The sequence below is a fragment of the Rattus norvegicus genome, chromosome 5, assembly GCF_036323735.1.
Source record: "Rattus norvegicus strain BN/NHsdMcwi chromosome 5, GRCr8, whole genome shotgun sequence".
Taxonomy (NCBI): domain Eukaryota; kingdom Metazoa; phylum Chordata; class Mammalia; order Rodentia; family Muridae; genus Rattus; species Rattus norvegicus.
The window spans coordinates 81493394-81508182 of NC_086023.1; the positions used below are offsets into that span (position 1 = coordinate 81493394).

A 14789-nucleotide genomic window follows, 5' to 3' on the forward strand; every position below is an offset into this window, starting at 1 on the left:
CCGAACCCAGGGCCTTGCGCTTCCTAGGCAAGCGCTCTACCACTGAGCTAAATCCCCAACCCCTATCCCGCCATTCCTGGTCATCTCATTCAGACTTCACACACAGCCCTTCCTGTGTTTATGATAGATTTTTTTTTCTCCCCAGGAAGCCAAAAGAAAAAAAAGTTCCCCCTCAACCCCCGCATGCCCCTCCCCCACTTCCTGCTGATCTGAAGTGAATATTTATCACCTAATTAATGAGTAATCTGAGTCTTGGCATGGTGAGAGTGTGCCAGGACGTGGTTTATAGCTAATCTGGTTTTAACTCACTTCAGGCAGTTTTCCCTGGAGTTTCCTGTAAAATCATAAACCTGGAGAGAGAATTTTTTGTGGAATTTGGTCACATGACTCACCCTACTGTAAACTGAGAGGTTAACTGGGTGACTGGAAAAAGATGCTTCTCTCTCTCTCTCTCTCTCTCTCTCTCTCTCTCTCTCCCTCTCTCTCTCTCTCTCTCTGCTTTTTAAGAAAACAAACAGAACAGCATTCATTGATACATCCAGAGGAGCATGTCCCCTCCAGGTCACTCTCCAAGGTCACCTTGCAGCCTGGAAATCAGGCTTGTCATTGTAATGGGGCAGCCCTGTGACCTTTTCTTAACTGGTCTCTATATCTTGCCTACCTGTAAGGCTTCCCTGGCCATCAGGACTGTCCCCACCTTGAAGAGTGGCAGAAACCATTAAAGAGACTAGGGCAGACCCTGTGCCCTGAGCTGCTTCTGCACTGCCATGTTATCTTCCTTAGGGTTCTTCCTGCTGCATTAACGGTGCTCCCACATCTGTGGATGAGAGACCCCATATGGAGCATGTGACTGATAAATGCACTTCATCCTTACCGTACCTGGGAGAGGTGGGCACAGCACCTCCCACCTTCATTTTACAGAGAAAGGAGTTGGTCCACTCTGAAGTCTTGACCTGTCTAGATAGTTGGCCTTATGGCCCATGCTGACTGTCAGGGTGGCCACCCCTGACTTGACCTATGGGTGCCTCTTCCTGCTGTGGACCTTGAGCCTGAGGGGTTTGTGATTCCTTCCCTTCCTGAGCTTCCACCTCTGCCCCCATCTGCTTTCGAGATCTCTGTCTGGTCTGAGTACTTCGAGGACAGAATTCTGACAGTGTCTCCTCTCCTGAAGGCCCATCTTTAAGATGAAAGATAGATAAGGGTCCCTTTGAAAACAAACATCATGTAGTTAAAAACCACAGCAGCTCACTGGGCCTGACCCAGGAGAACTCACTTTATGAAGCAGTGTTTTGTGGTCCTCCCAGTATTAGGAAGACATGATCACACATTGAGAGCCGGAGCCATCACAGCAGCCTTTGAATGTATGAACTGACTTGGGGCTCCAACTGTGGTGATGACAGCTAGTCCCTAGAGAGGGGACCAGGACTCTGAAGTCTGGAGATCCCTGCCTGGCAGTGTGAGGGAACTGCTTCCACGTCTAAGGCCCCATCAGAGGTGATTCATGTATCTTACCTTCTTCCCTTGTGCGCAGGTCTGTGCAAGCAGGCAATCTCCCCTCCCCACTCCCAGCACACTGGAAGAATGGCAGGAAGTTCTTAGCAGCACTGAACTCGATTCTGAGAAGTAGCAACACACTTTTGCTACTGTCTGAGGCACTCCCTTGTGCCTGCTTGGTACTGGGGCATTTTCTTCATGCGATCTTAGTTCATTGGTCTACCCAGAGGGTAACCTGAGCTCAGTGGCCTATGGGTCTAGTCAGGATCTCTTGGTGGGATCCTGTGCACACTGATGGACTGGTGTTCTCCTCCAGAAGTAAAGGCTACAGCTTGAACCATGTGGTGCCCTGGGCTCTACCCTGCCCCTGCCATGGTGTTGCTCCCTTCTCTTTGCCTGTGGAAGCTCCAGGCTCCCCCACACCTTTTACTGCCTCTAGACAGTCTAAGTGCTACACACCTTTCTCTCCCTCAGGGAAGCCCACCCTATGAACCCTACAGTCTAGTTAGATCCTGTTTGACAGCAATGCACTTGGAACCCTTTGTCTTTCCGGCATATAGGTGGTAACTGTGGCCATTGATGACAGTTGGAGGTCACTGAGTCACCATCGCCCCTCTCCTCAGCTGTTCTTGTTATGGGTTCCCCAGTAATTGTCCTAGTGCTCAGCCCATCTGAGCTTACACTCATCTGGGTTCCACTTCTTTATCCCCAAATCTTCTCTGTCTGACCTTACTCACCCTTTAAGTCTTGCAATCCGGGGCAGTCAGTGGCTTTGAGCATCCATGTTCAGTTGGGGAATAAGACACAAATTTGATACCCAAGTCCCATATAAGTAAACCATTGAATGAGGTGTGGGACTCGTGGTCTAACTGGGGAGATTACACTATGCTCTGTTTTGGGGGAGCAGAACCCCTTTTTTAGAAACTGAGATTTTGGCTCTCTGCACTGGATAATCTACTTGTTTCCATTGGTGCTCTCAGGAACACCAGGGGATTAGAAGTAAGGACTTCCTGATTCTGGATGGGGCTAGGAGCGGAGGTAGGAAGACACTTCCTGCACTTTGCTAGGAGCCACATTTCACTCCAAGGATTTGGAGCTGGAGGTCCATAAAGGACATAAGTGGACATAGAGTGAGAACTGAGCCAGCTGCTTGTAGCCATATGACACAGAGCCATTTCTTTTGCCCCCGTGGCTGCTGGGTAAATTATCAGAAGGATGTGGCTAATAGTACTGTCTCCTTTACCCGATCTTCAGGAGAAGCCGCATGGTACAACCCTCTCACCGTCCATGTGACGTATGGGTCATTAAAGTTGGATACCAGAAAGCTATCCATTTTTACTGGTGTTCTGTTTTAGGGTTTTTGTTGTTGTTGTTGATGTTTTGTTTTGTTTTAATTTTCCTTGCCACTTTCTCTCTCTACCCAACCCACATCCATTTCTTTAGTGAGTGAGTCCTGTCTTGCTTTCTTTACCCTACCCCTCTACTGCCACGTCCCAGCCTCAGGGCCTGTTTTCTGAGCAGCGGCCACTGCAGTATTTCTAAAGTGGAAGTCAAATTTTGTCACTTTGGCAGAACCTTTTTGTGGCTCCCCAGGGTAAGAAAACCAAAGCTCTTTAGTGGCCTCTCAGGGCCCTGTGTAAGCTGACTTCATTACTTCTCCTTGTCTCTCTCACTTACTGTACCCAGCCCATCAGCATCCTTGCTGGTCGTGAGCTCACTATGTGTGCACACTCCTGGCTTGTGGACTTTGCAACCCATTCACCCTGACTTGGATACCTCGTGGCCGGGCCTTCACCTCCTCCTAGTATTCTCTCAGTGGTGCCTACCCTAACCATTTTTAATTCTGTTCATAACCCACAACCTGGCCTTGTGCCCAGCATTTCTGACATTTCTACCTTTGTCTGCCCCTGCATAGAACTCTTTTTAAATGATGCATATTTTACTGATTGCATCAGTCACTTGACCGCAAGTGCTGTGAGGGTAGGGTTAGCTTGTGGAAGGCACTCTAGGGGTGGTGGGTAGATGACTGACTCCCTATCTCAGTCCTTGCTCATTGGGGAAGGTTGTGTGATCAATTTGGAGGCTATGCGGTGGGGAAGGAAAGGGATACATTAACGTGGCTACAATAGTTCCTTAACCGTCCTCCATAAATAGTAAGGAACACAGGATTGTCACTGGACAGGTCCCTGCGATCTGATAGCTGCTTCTTGTCTTGCTAGGGATTTTCCCTAGCAATTTTCATTTAGTTTAAGTTTAACTTAAATTTCTGAGCTAACATGCGTTCTAAACGTGTGTACCCACATGCCACACACACATATACATGCCTTTTATGGACACCTAAGACTGTGGCCTTCGTGTGAATTGGTATGATGGAGCATGCAGAGGGCTTTCCTTTGCTGCCCGTTTTCAGTTCTGGGGATAGCTCATGACCCCTGGGGATTGGTTTAGAACTCAGCACAGTACTTGACACATAGTAGGCTTTCATGAAATACTTACAGAGGGGGTGGGGCGTGAACTGATCAGTGAAACTCAGTTTTTGAAGACTGGGGCGATGGCTCAGTTAGGATCGTGACTGCAGCACGAGCATGGAGACCTGAGTCCGGATCCCAGCACCCATGTGAGAACAGTGTGCGCTTGCAGTCCCAGCATGGAGGAAATGAACCGGGTGGGGGTGGGGGTGGTGGTGGGGGGAATCCTTGGACCTCTGTGACCAGCCAGTCTAGCTGAATTCCTGAGACATTTTCTCAAAGAATAAGGTAGAAGGTAGATGAAGCAAATATCTCACGTTGACCTCTTGTCTTCATACACGTGAGCACACACAAGCACACAAGCATGTGTGTGTGCACTAATACACATTTCACCCCTGCCGCCTTCCCAGGGTGGTCTGGTCATCAGGGCCATCTTGCTGACAGGATTTCCTGAGCGACAATCCCTGTAATCAAATCCAGTGGTATTTGTTGAGTATTTGCCCTGAGCTGGGTGCTGGAGACATGGCCTAGGAGGAGTGACCCATAGTTGGGAGGACACCAGGGGTGGCTCCTGTGCCGCTGTGGCATTGGTGGGAGATGCTGGTGGTGCTGTCTTAGCAGTGCTGGGAGAACAATGCACAGGGACAAGTTAAATCCAGTTGGGGGAGGGGAGCTAGTCAGTCCTCCAGACAGGAAGTGATTTTCAAGTTGCCATGGGGGATGGGGATGGCAAAGCCAAGAACCTAATTATGCCACTATGGAAATAAATGCACCAGGCAGGAGCCTGTCCTGGTGCCATCTAACACATGCTCACCCCAACATAGTGACCCCACCACCTTCACAGAGGTGCCAGATCACCCGTGGTCCCTCATCAGCCCCCTCTTATCACAGAAAGGCATTTCCTTCTTGGAGATCAGGCATCCAGGACCCAAGGAGCTGTTTTTCCTCCATTGTGCAAGCATGACAAATCATTAATTTTTGATTGATTTGCTTAGAATTATGGGCGCCCCAGCATTCTTTCCGCCACTGAACAGCTGTATAACAAATGAATATATCATAGTGCACAAAAGATTGGAGATCTAAGAGAAGCAATTACACTGGCCTCCCTCCCCCACCTTCACCCCTTCCCAACCAGGAGGAAATTGTTAACCAGGAATTCCTCAAGTGGCTGTACAAAACCGAAAATAAAATAAAATTAAAAAAGACCAAAAAAAAAAAAAGCCTTTTCACAATTGAATTGAATCTTCATCTCTATCTTTTACAGCTTGATCTCCAAACACACACCGGTTCTCCATATGTTTGGTTGGGTTTTATCTATCCAGGAAGAATCTTTAAGGATGGAATCTCAACTTTGTGAATCGAAACCAAAATGGAAAAAAAAGAAAAGAAAAAGAGAGAGAGAATGCTCATATTCTACCCGTCTTTTCCTCTGCATTTTCTTTTTTTTTCTTTTTCCTTTTTTTTTTTTTTTTTTTTTTTTTGGTTGCTGCTATGCCTTTAAGATTTTGGAACTGTACCCGTGCACTAAATGTGACCTCCATAACTTTTAAATTAAGAATTTATGCTGGCTTGAAATTTATGAAATATTTCAGCATGAAAGAAAGCCTTTTTCCCTCAGGAAAATTGAGCAATAAATCACAGCGCTGTGGATTTACTGCCCTAGAGCCAGCGAGAGATAGGATTTTTTTTTTTTTGCTTCATTCTGAAAAAAAAAATGTAATCATATAAGACAGCTTAGCTGCTGTCCTCCCACTCTCTAGAATTTTTAATTTCAGCTGTTTCTGCTTGGATTTATTTCCAATATTCCTGCTCGGCTTTTCAATTTCCTCAGTTATTAAATTTTAATTCAGTGCATTAGCATTTAAATTAAAAAAGGGTTTATTTTATCGAAATCGTTGGCCAGCCCCCATCCCCGTAGCACACGAATTGCCTGTTTCTGCCATTTGCACAAAATGTGAAATGCAGCTAATGTCTTACAACTTACATTTGCACAAATTTAGAAATAAAATTTCTGGGTTTGGAATAATATTTTCTTTCCAAGAAAACCCTTAATAAGAGAATGGAAAAGAACATCTTAACATGCATCTGGGAAGGGAAAGGAGGGAGGAAGGAAACCAAAACTAGCCTTGCCCAGGTACTGGAGAGAAGCTGGGAGATAAGGAATGGATGGAGCTGGGAATGAGGATGGGGTACCACACAGGGGCTGGAGGGCTGCCATGTCTACTCCCAGACAGCAAGAATGAGGAGGACGGATCCCCATGGGCCCGGATCCCCATGGGCCCGTCTCCTCTATATCTCATTGGTGGTAGAGGTTAGGTCAATTCAACATAGAGAGGCAGAGGTGGCAGGGAGGAGGGGAAAGGGGGAGGGGGGACCTGCTTTAGCCCTCTGCACCTGCCTCCATTTTGACTTGTAGAGAGAGTCAGTTTACAGGAAACCTGCCTGAGGTTCACAGTAAGACCCAGACAGAACCAGGGCATGAGGAGCCAAAAGGAAGGGTCCTTTTGGAGCACATAGTTTCTTAGCAGAGGATGACACATGACCACAGCAGTCACATTACAATGCTGTTACAACTTGGGCCCTACCTAGGCTTGATGCTAAACTGTAATTGGTGTCATCTGGACCACTGGAGATAGTCGTGGGATTGTGGTGATCTGGTAGAACCTATTAAGCTGCCACCTTGAGCAAGGGATTCTGGGGCAGTCCAGGCTGGATCTGTAGCATGTGCAGATCATTCCGCTTTCCTGAACGTTGGTTTTCTAGACCCAGTAAGTCTTGGCTTCTGACTGCTTCTTGGGCTGCTGGTGGCTCCTGCCGTGTCCACGCTAAATATTTTTACATCCATGACCTTATTTATCTCAGCCCCGTGCCAGTCACAAAAGCTGGGCTCACCATGTGCTGCTGCGATAGTGACATATTATCTTGGTGTCTGCCCCTGTGTCCATTGCCCATCCATCCTTCATCCTTTCCCAGCCTACCACATGGCTGGCCATGAATGGGAGAGCATTCTCCAGTCTAGATAGTCCTTCCTTTAGCAGCTCTGGTACCTGGTGCCAGCCAGCATCCCCCACCCACCGGGGCCCCATTCTCTGCAATGACTTGTTTCAACAATTTGAATAGTTGGAGACATTTTGTCGTTGTCTCTCATTTTTACGAAACAATCAGGAGTGGCTTCCAGCTATATGAAGCCACACGTCAGCCACAGAGAAACAGCTGAAGACTGTCACGTGTGCCCGAACAGAGCATCCATCCTCCCCCCTCCTGCTGTACACTCACTCTGTTGGACCTAGCAAACCTGGCATAAAGACGTGATGGAAAGAACTAGAGTGAGTGTGTAGCAGGAAGGGCTCATCGTTAAAGTACTGCTCTGGAAAAGGCCAGAGTTTGGTTCCCAGCACCCACAGAGGGCAGCCCACAACTACCTGGAACGTTAGCTCCAGGAAATGCAACACCTTCTGTCCTCCACAGGCATACATGTGCACATAAACTCATGCGTGCGCACGCACACACACACACACACACACACACACACACACACACACACGTAAACAGAAATGATAAATCTTTAAAAACATTGTGAGGGAAAAAGACAGTGTTAAAAGTGTATGTGAAATATTATAAATCCATACCCACAGATCAGCCTGAAAGACAAGAGATTATTTGGAATTTTATAATTTCATTAAGAACTCCCAGGTTCAAACGTCTTCTGCTTTGTAGGACCTGAACACAAAAGCAGCCTTGTATCGAGTCTGAGGAATAGGATGTAGGGAAGAGGCCACAGTTGATCCAATTCCTTTGCTCACATGGAATGGCAGACCTCTCTCCACTTTGTTTCTTCTGAAATCACAAGCTGTCGCTCTTTCCAAACCATATGTGCATAGTACCTTCTGTGTCCGTGTTTGGCTGTGTGTGGAGATTGGGAACTCCAGGGTGATACTTGGCACTTCCAAAACATCGGCAGAGTAAAGGATTCTGGGGCTGAAAAGGGTGTCTTCTGGAGTGTCCTTGGACTGGACTCATGGCTGTGGGACTTCGGATAAACCAAGTTTTTGAGCCTCGGATTTGGGCCCTGCTGTGAGCACAGGGGAGGAGAGACATGCATGCCCTGCACTGGCACTCCCTGAGAAGTAGGCAAGGGGAGCCTGTAGGGACACTCACAGGGACCAAGCAGTGTGGGCTCTGTGGAGAAGCAAGAATACCAACACTGCTTGGCCTGTTACCCTGTAGCACTGAATGCCACTACTGGATTACCTGGTGGTTTGGTTTGGTTTGGTTTGGTTTGGTTTGGTTTGGTTTGGTTTGGTTTTAAGAGAACCTGGGACCATGACCTTTAGGGAATGAAACCCTTTTTATATATTGATGGTTTGTTCAAGTCAAACCCGGCCTTGTGGTTTCACCAGGTTTTAACCTCTCATAAGCACACGGCAAAAGGCAACTGCTGTTTTTACTTCAGGTCCTTGGCCCTTCACCCATGGCTCTGCAATTTAGAAAGCTTGGACATAAAAAGACCATGACCTTTGAGCAGTAGAGCTTGACCTGGGGGAGGGGAGGTTGTCACTCAGGAGTGCATGCAGGGTGGCTGTGTACGTGTTTTATCACAGAAATAGCAGGGTGCACCACGGACCCTGCCAGGAGTGTTTGAAGATGTGGGGCACATGCAGTGGGACATTGGGACACATGTTCTTGTACTTCGGACATGGTCTCCTGAATTACTATGGTTGCTGGTATTTTGAGATAGCCAAGAAGAGCAGCACCTGTAGCCAGTGGGGGGAGGATCTTGGCACTGTTCACATTCCTGTAGCCTCCTTTGGTCTCTGTGCCAAAGTCTTCCTCACTCCTGGACTAAGAGTCATGACCCCAGGACATTGTCAGTCAGGCCTCATAAGACTAGAAGCAGCTCCCAGGACTGTAGTCTCTCCATTTGAACCAGAATTTTCTGATTTGTGAAAATTTCATTTGGTCAGCTTTATCTCCCCATCCCCCTCACCCCTAAATAAAAAGATTAAGAGCTGGCCCTCTCTTGCTTTTCTCTGCTCACAGGGTTGGGGGACAGAATATTTTAACATAATGGGATTTTTTCCCTCCAGTTGGTAGGAATAAATCTGCAGCCACTGTTTTATTGGAAATCCCAGCTGAAAATAAAAACAGAGCAATTCAATCTCAGATTTAACTAGTTACTTACTTCTCCCCGCATCCCCAGGGCATGTGGTTGCTGGCTTTGTGTTGGCAGTGGGCTCTCCACTGGATTTAAAGGGCCAAGCAGCTGTGAGTAGGCAGGTGTCCTGACTCCCTCTGGCCGCTGGGGACAGGGTCTCTTGCTTGGAGGGATGGAGCTGTTTATGTCCTTGACAGCCTCTCTGAAGACTAGTGCTCTGTGGGCACCACCCAGGGTGGTAGTGGTACCCAAAATCTTTATCTTCTGCAGTGGCTGATGGAGGTGTTCTGGGTTTCTTTTGCAGGTGGACGGAGCCAGTGCCCCTGGAAGGAAAAGCGAGGTTAACAGGTACATCCCTCTCCACACCATACCCCTCCCCGTCTTGACCACTGGAAAGAGGAGAGGCACGCATGCATTCTCAAGGATACGAGCTGGTGGGCAGTTTTCCCCATGCGTCCTCTGTGGGCATTAATGTGTGACTCATTGAAGAACTTAGCCAGTGGCTGCTAAAGTTGGGGAGAAGACAAGCAACGAGCTTAGCAGATATAATGACTACTTCAGGATACCCCAGGAGTATGGCACTCCCGGGCCCACATACTCGGGCTTGGGCTTTGGGCTTAGTTTTCTGAATCCATCACTCCAAGGCAAGGTTGTGGGCTATCCACGTGCTGGACAAGGAGTCTGTCCTTACCTGTGAAGTTGTCAGGAGATGTGAGAGGAAGGCCAGAGGAGAGCTGGGTTGGTATTGCCAGAGAAGGGAGAAAGACATAAAGGCCTAGCCATAAGGCCCAACTGTGGTTTTCCCAGTTGGCACTTTGTAAGGTTAGCACTGGTGCTGCAGGTGTCTTGGGTAAAGCTTGAGTGATCCTGTGACCACTGTTTGAGGCCTTGGAGGCAGAAGTAAGTAAACCACAGAGAAGAGAGGTGGCTTCCTGGTACATACAGTCAGGGGTTACCTGCTGGACTCAAGGGTCATATTTTGATTGCTACATGAAAGAGCTTGTCCATGGGCCCCCAAACACCAGACCTTTAAAATGTTAATAGTTTGGGGGGTCTGGGGGAAATTACAATGGCTCTCTCTATAGCCAGATTCACCAGGAGAACACTGGAATAGACAATGTCAACCACATATTTTTTTTAATTGCTGTGGAACATTTTAGTCTTAAATGTGATTATGTGCTTGCTTGGGTGGGGAAGAAAAGAGGAGAGAAGGGATGATGATGTCATCTTAAACCTCATGAACCAAGGGACCCTTTTATTGAGATTCACCTACTTAATGAATATTCCTTGGAACACCCTTTGGAAATCCTTGGGAGATACGTTCTTTGAGCTGAAAGGCAATTGCAGTTGATCGTGGGGAAGCCAGTGAAGCAGTATCCTGAAACAGCTAGTCAAGAGCAGGGGGGAATGAAAATATGTGTGCCGGCTTGCTTATTTGTGCTCAGCTTGATCGCTGCACTTTTCATACATTCCCCCTGCTTAGGGAATGGTGCCACCCATAGTGGGATGGGCTCTGCCATACAGTTTAACTTAGAACAGTTCCCCACAGATGTGTACCCACAGGCTAATCTAGTGTAGACAATTCCTCATTTGAGTCACTTAACGGTCTGGATTGCCATCTAGTGCGTAGCTGGGCCTGGTGGTGTAGACATGACACCCTAGCTACTTGGAAGGCTGAGAGACAGAAGCACTATGAGTTCAAGGTCTTTCTGGGTTGCAGAAAGAGTTCAAGGCTAGCCTCAATAGCTTAGGGAGACCCTATCTTAAAACAGGAAAAGACAGATAAAGGTAAGGGTTTCCAGATAAGTATTATGATTCTGTAACTGGAAACTGTATCCTCTAAATCAGTGGTTCTCAACCTTCCTAATGCTGTGACCCTTTAATACAGTTCCTTGTGTTGTGATGACCCAACCACAAAATTATTCTCGTTGCTATTTTCTAACTGTAATTTTGCTACTGTTACGAATTCTAGCCTAAATATCCAAGTTTTTCAATGGTCTTAGGTGACCCTTGTGAAAGGTTCATTTGACCCCCCCAAGAGGGTTTTGACCCACAGACTGAGAACCACTTCTAAATGACCATACGGTATGTCTGTTGAGTAGCTCAGTGTGCCCAGGAGTGACTGGCATGTTGAAGCATTGCCTGAGCTGATACCTCTAGAGAAGGTAATCCTGACTGGGTAGGGTGTGGTGGACCCTGGAACATCTGAGCCTACCGAGCTGGTTTCAGATGGAAAATGAAGGTTTCAAAGTCCTCCCCCCAAAGTCAAGACTGAGACTAGAGACCTCAACCTTGAAGGTGGACAGCTGACCTCTTTGGGCCCACGCTCCCCACCTGTCGTGATTTCTTTCTATTGCTCCAAGTTCCCTTTTACCCCCACACCTTGTTTTTTGGTCTAGAATACACAGTTTTGATATTTTTCCTGAGGGCCTCTGACTAACCCCCAAAACCAACAGCATGGGCTGCTGAGGAATCAGCAGTTAAATTGAGGGGGGCAAGGAGAGGCAGCGCTCCTGGTGTTAAGGAAGCTTTTGAGTGTGGTTTGCAGTACCTCCCTGTAGGGGAAGCTAGGCCACGTTTACAACCCAGTGGTCCAGCACTTGGGTGAATGTCGATCTGATGTGCAGGTTGCTACATCTGGACCGCCACAGCTGCCAAATGCTGCTGTTCCAGGGGGCAAAGGGCCTTAACTGCAACGTTCTAGAGGAGAAGCAGGCTTCATAATTAAGCAGATGCAGACAGCTTTAAGTGTGCTGTCCTGAAGAACTGTGCCCGTTTGGCCTGTGGAAGGTTTTCAGGGTGAAAAGATTCTAGTGGTTTAGTCAAACCCTTTGGACAGCTAGAGATAGGAGGGGATTGGCCACTCATTGCTCCCTTGTGTGTAGCAGGTACACAGAATCCAGAAGATGAGAAAGCCAGGCCTCTCTCATTCATTCATTGATTCATTCATCCATCCATACCGTAAGATATTAAGTGCCTGGGTTCTGATAATACTGCTGTGGGCACAACAGACTGCAGGCCCTGTCCTTGGGAAATTGGGGTTCTAGGGGGACAAATATGTAAAGTGCCTGCTTGTGGGATCTAATGAGTGTTATGGTGGAAAAGGCAGGGGAGGGTGGCAGGGAGAACAAGAGAGGTGGCTGCCTCTTCAGACTGGGTGCTTAGTCACCTGGAGGGGGTGACTCTTGACCAAGGACATGAGAGAGACCAGTCCTGGCAGTTCTTTGAGGGACGTGTAGTTCAGCTAGAAAGAAGTACAGGTGCAGCTGGGGCATGTCCTTTGAGTTGGTGTAGCATTAAAGAGGGCAGTGTGGCTGCCTAGTCCCTCAGATGCCATTGCTAAGACTTCGGCCATTTATAGCGCTTGACATCAGGAGCCACTAGAACAATATCCCTGCATGCCAGTGTCCATAGTGGGTCCCAGAAGGAAGCCCTACAGACACCAGAGGGCAATTGTGAGAAGGAATTAAAGCTTTATAGCATATGTAAAATGTACAACAGTGACATAAATGACAGTAAGAAGAAAGAAGAAATAACCTGTTGTATATTGTTTGAATATAGTCTGTGATTAGGGACCTGTAATATATAAATCATAGACAAATTCTATTACTAATTTTCTTATTGCCATGACCAAACACCTGACAAGAAGCAATGTAAGAAAAGGTTATGTGGGCTCATGGTTTGAAGGTGTAGTCTATCAGGAACGAGTTGGCGATGTTGGCAGAAATAGTCTCAGGTTCAGATTGGCAGGGCTATAAAAGGTAGGCATAAGAGGTAACACATGATGGACTTGTATTTTGAACTCTGAGGTACTGACTGAGAGAAGCCCACATCTGAAAACCTACAGCCTCCTGCTAGGTCCTGGGACAGTCCCAGACTGGGCAGTCATGTCTGCATGGTCCCCTCCCCATGACCTTGGCATTCCCTGCTTGCTCGCCCAGTCGCTGGCTCGCTTGCTCCCGCTCTAGTTGTGTGAGGACTGAGCAGTTTCACACAGAGTCTGCCTGGGTTCAGATCTTGGTGTTAGCGCTGACTGGTAGTTGCCTGACCTCTACATTTCGGTGCATTTTGTTTTCCTCATCTATATAATGGAGGTTGTGTCAGTTCCGCATCTCAGTGTGCTAAGATGTGTATGTCCTCTGCACAGCACCTAGCCACAGCAGGTGATCACTGAGCGTCTACTGTGTAGATGTTTACCACATGCTGGCTTGGGTAGGGGAGAGGGTGAGGTTGGAGCTTGGTTGCCGAGGGCCTCTTGGAATCTGGTTACTGTGCCTTGACATTATACATACCTTCTTTTCTCCTCAAAGCACCTACTATGGTGTCTTCCTTCAGAGCCAGTTGGAGATATCCAAGGTCACCCGGCGAGATTAAATGGTTGTGGGGCTTAGTGGAGTCCTACCCTGAAAGCCAAGGCCTTTTACCAGTAGCCTCTGCAATCATGACCTCGTGCGTGAGCCTGCATAACCATTCGTTAAAGAGCGGTTCTTGTTAGTGTGCTGGTTTTCTGCAGTAAAATAAAGGTTGTCCCAGACAAACACGCTTCATTACCAGTGACCTTCAGCTGGCGCTAGAGAAAGGCACAGGTGTGGATGAATGGATTCTGTGAGCACTGGCTCGCTTCAGTCAGAGCCTTCTGCCTCTGGCTCCAGGCTTATACAATGGAGCTTAGTGACAGAGCTTGGATTTGATGCTCAAGAATGGCTCTTTTCCCTCTGCCAGACTCTAGGCAAAGTGTGGTCCTGTACCCAGTCACACACTAGGTCAACTCTAGTTTGTGCCCTTGCTCCAAGGAGCTGGTTGCTTTACTGATAGGCAGAGTTCACTCTTTGCTTAATCAGTTACTGTTAAGCCTCAGCTGTAAATAGAACAAGTTCTAGAATGTTCCTATGCAACTCTTGCTGTCTACTGGAGACAGAGAAATGCACAACCTCCTTCACATATATCAGGACCGCACAAGTCGCTTTCACTAAAGGGCATTTGAGTTTGGGGTGACTTTGCACAGAGATCTGAGCAGGGTCTCCTGGGACTTTTGCTTGAATCTCTCTATCCTGAATCTGGCTATGTGTGCTCCATGAGCGGGTGGGGTGGGGGTTCTTCCTGGGAACCTGACTGCTGATGGAAGAAGATGCACCCTCACTCAGCAGAAACTTGCTCGTACACCAGTCAAAGCACAGAGGTAAAGTCCCCCTACTCCACAGCTACCTTCTGTTTTATCCTGTCTTTTTCCCCTGCAGTGCGTCCCTAGTCTCTGCCTCATCTTTGCTGCTGACTGCAGAGCAGCCATGCTCACCACTACTTTTGTTTTTATTGGGGCCGAAGATTCCTCTGGTCCCTTCATGTAGAAAGCATTCCACCAATGGTCCAAGGCCAGCCTTCGCTTCATAGTCTGAGCAAAAGTCACACTTTGTTTCCTTTGTGGGGACCAAAGACAATCCTACTTGTAGGATCCCTGATGTGGACAGATGCCTGTGTGGGATAAAGGATGTTCAGGACTCCCACCCACCCCAAGAATACTGGGGTTACAAGTATCCTATGATACTCAGAGCCCGTCTGTCAAATGTGTTGTATATGCTTGTAACCTCTGCATAATCTTCCATATGCTTTGAATTGCCCCTGGGTTATTCATCACTGGTATAAATGTGATGGCTGCTAAACTGTACAGCTTAGGG

The 14789-nt window shown here is 47.7% G+C and overlaps 1 protein-coding gene across 13 annotated transcripts in view; it reads left to right on the forward strand.

Moving 5' to 3' along the window:
* Positions 1-14789, forward strand: part of Zfp618 (zinc finger protein 618) — a 166314-nt gene that overhangs the window by 79343 nt on the left and 72182 nt on the right. For all 13 annotated transcript variants that reach the window (XM_008763813.4, XM_017593751.3, XM_039111067.2 and 10 more), the window contains one exon: positions 9422-9465. In XM_008763813.4, the coding sequence (XP_008762035.1) occupies positions 9422-9465 (44 nt within the window). The remainder of the gene's footprint in view (positions 1-9421; positions 9466-14789) is intronic.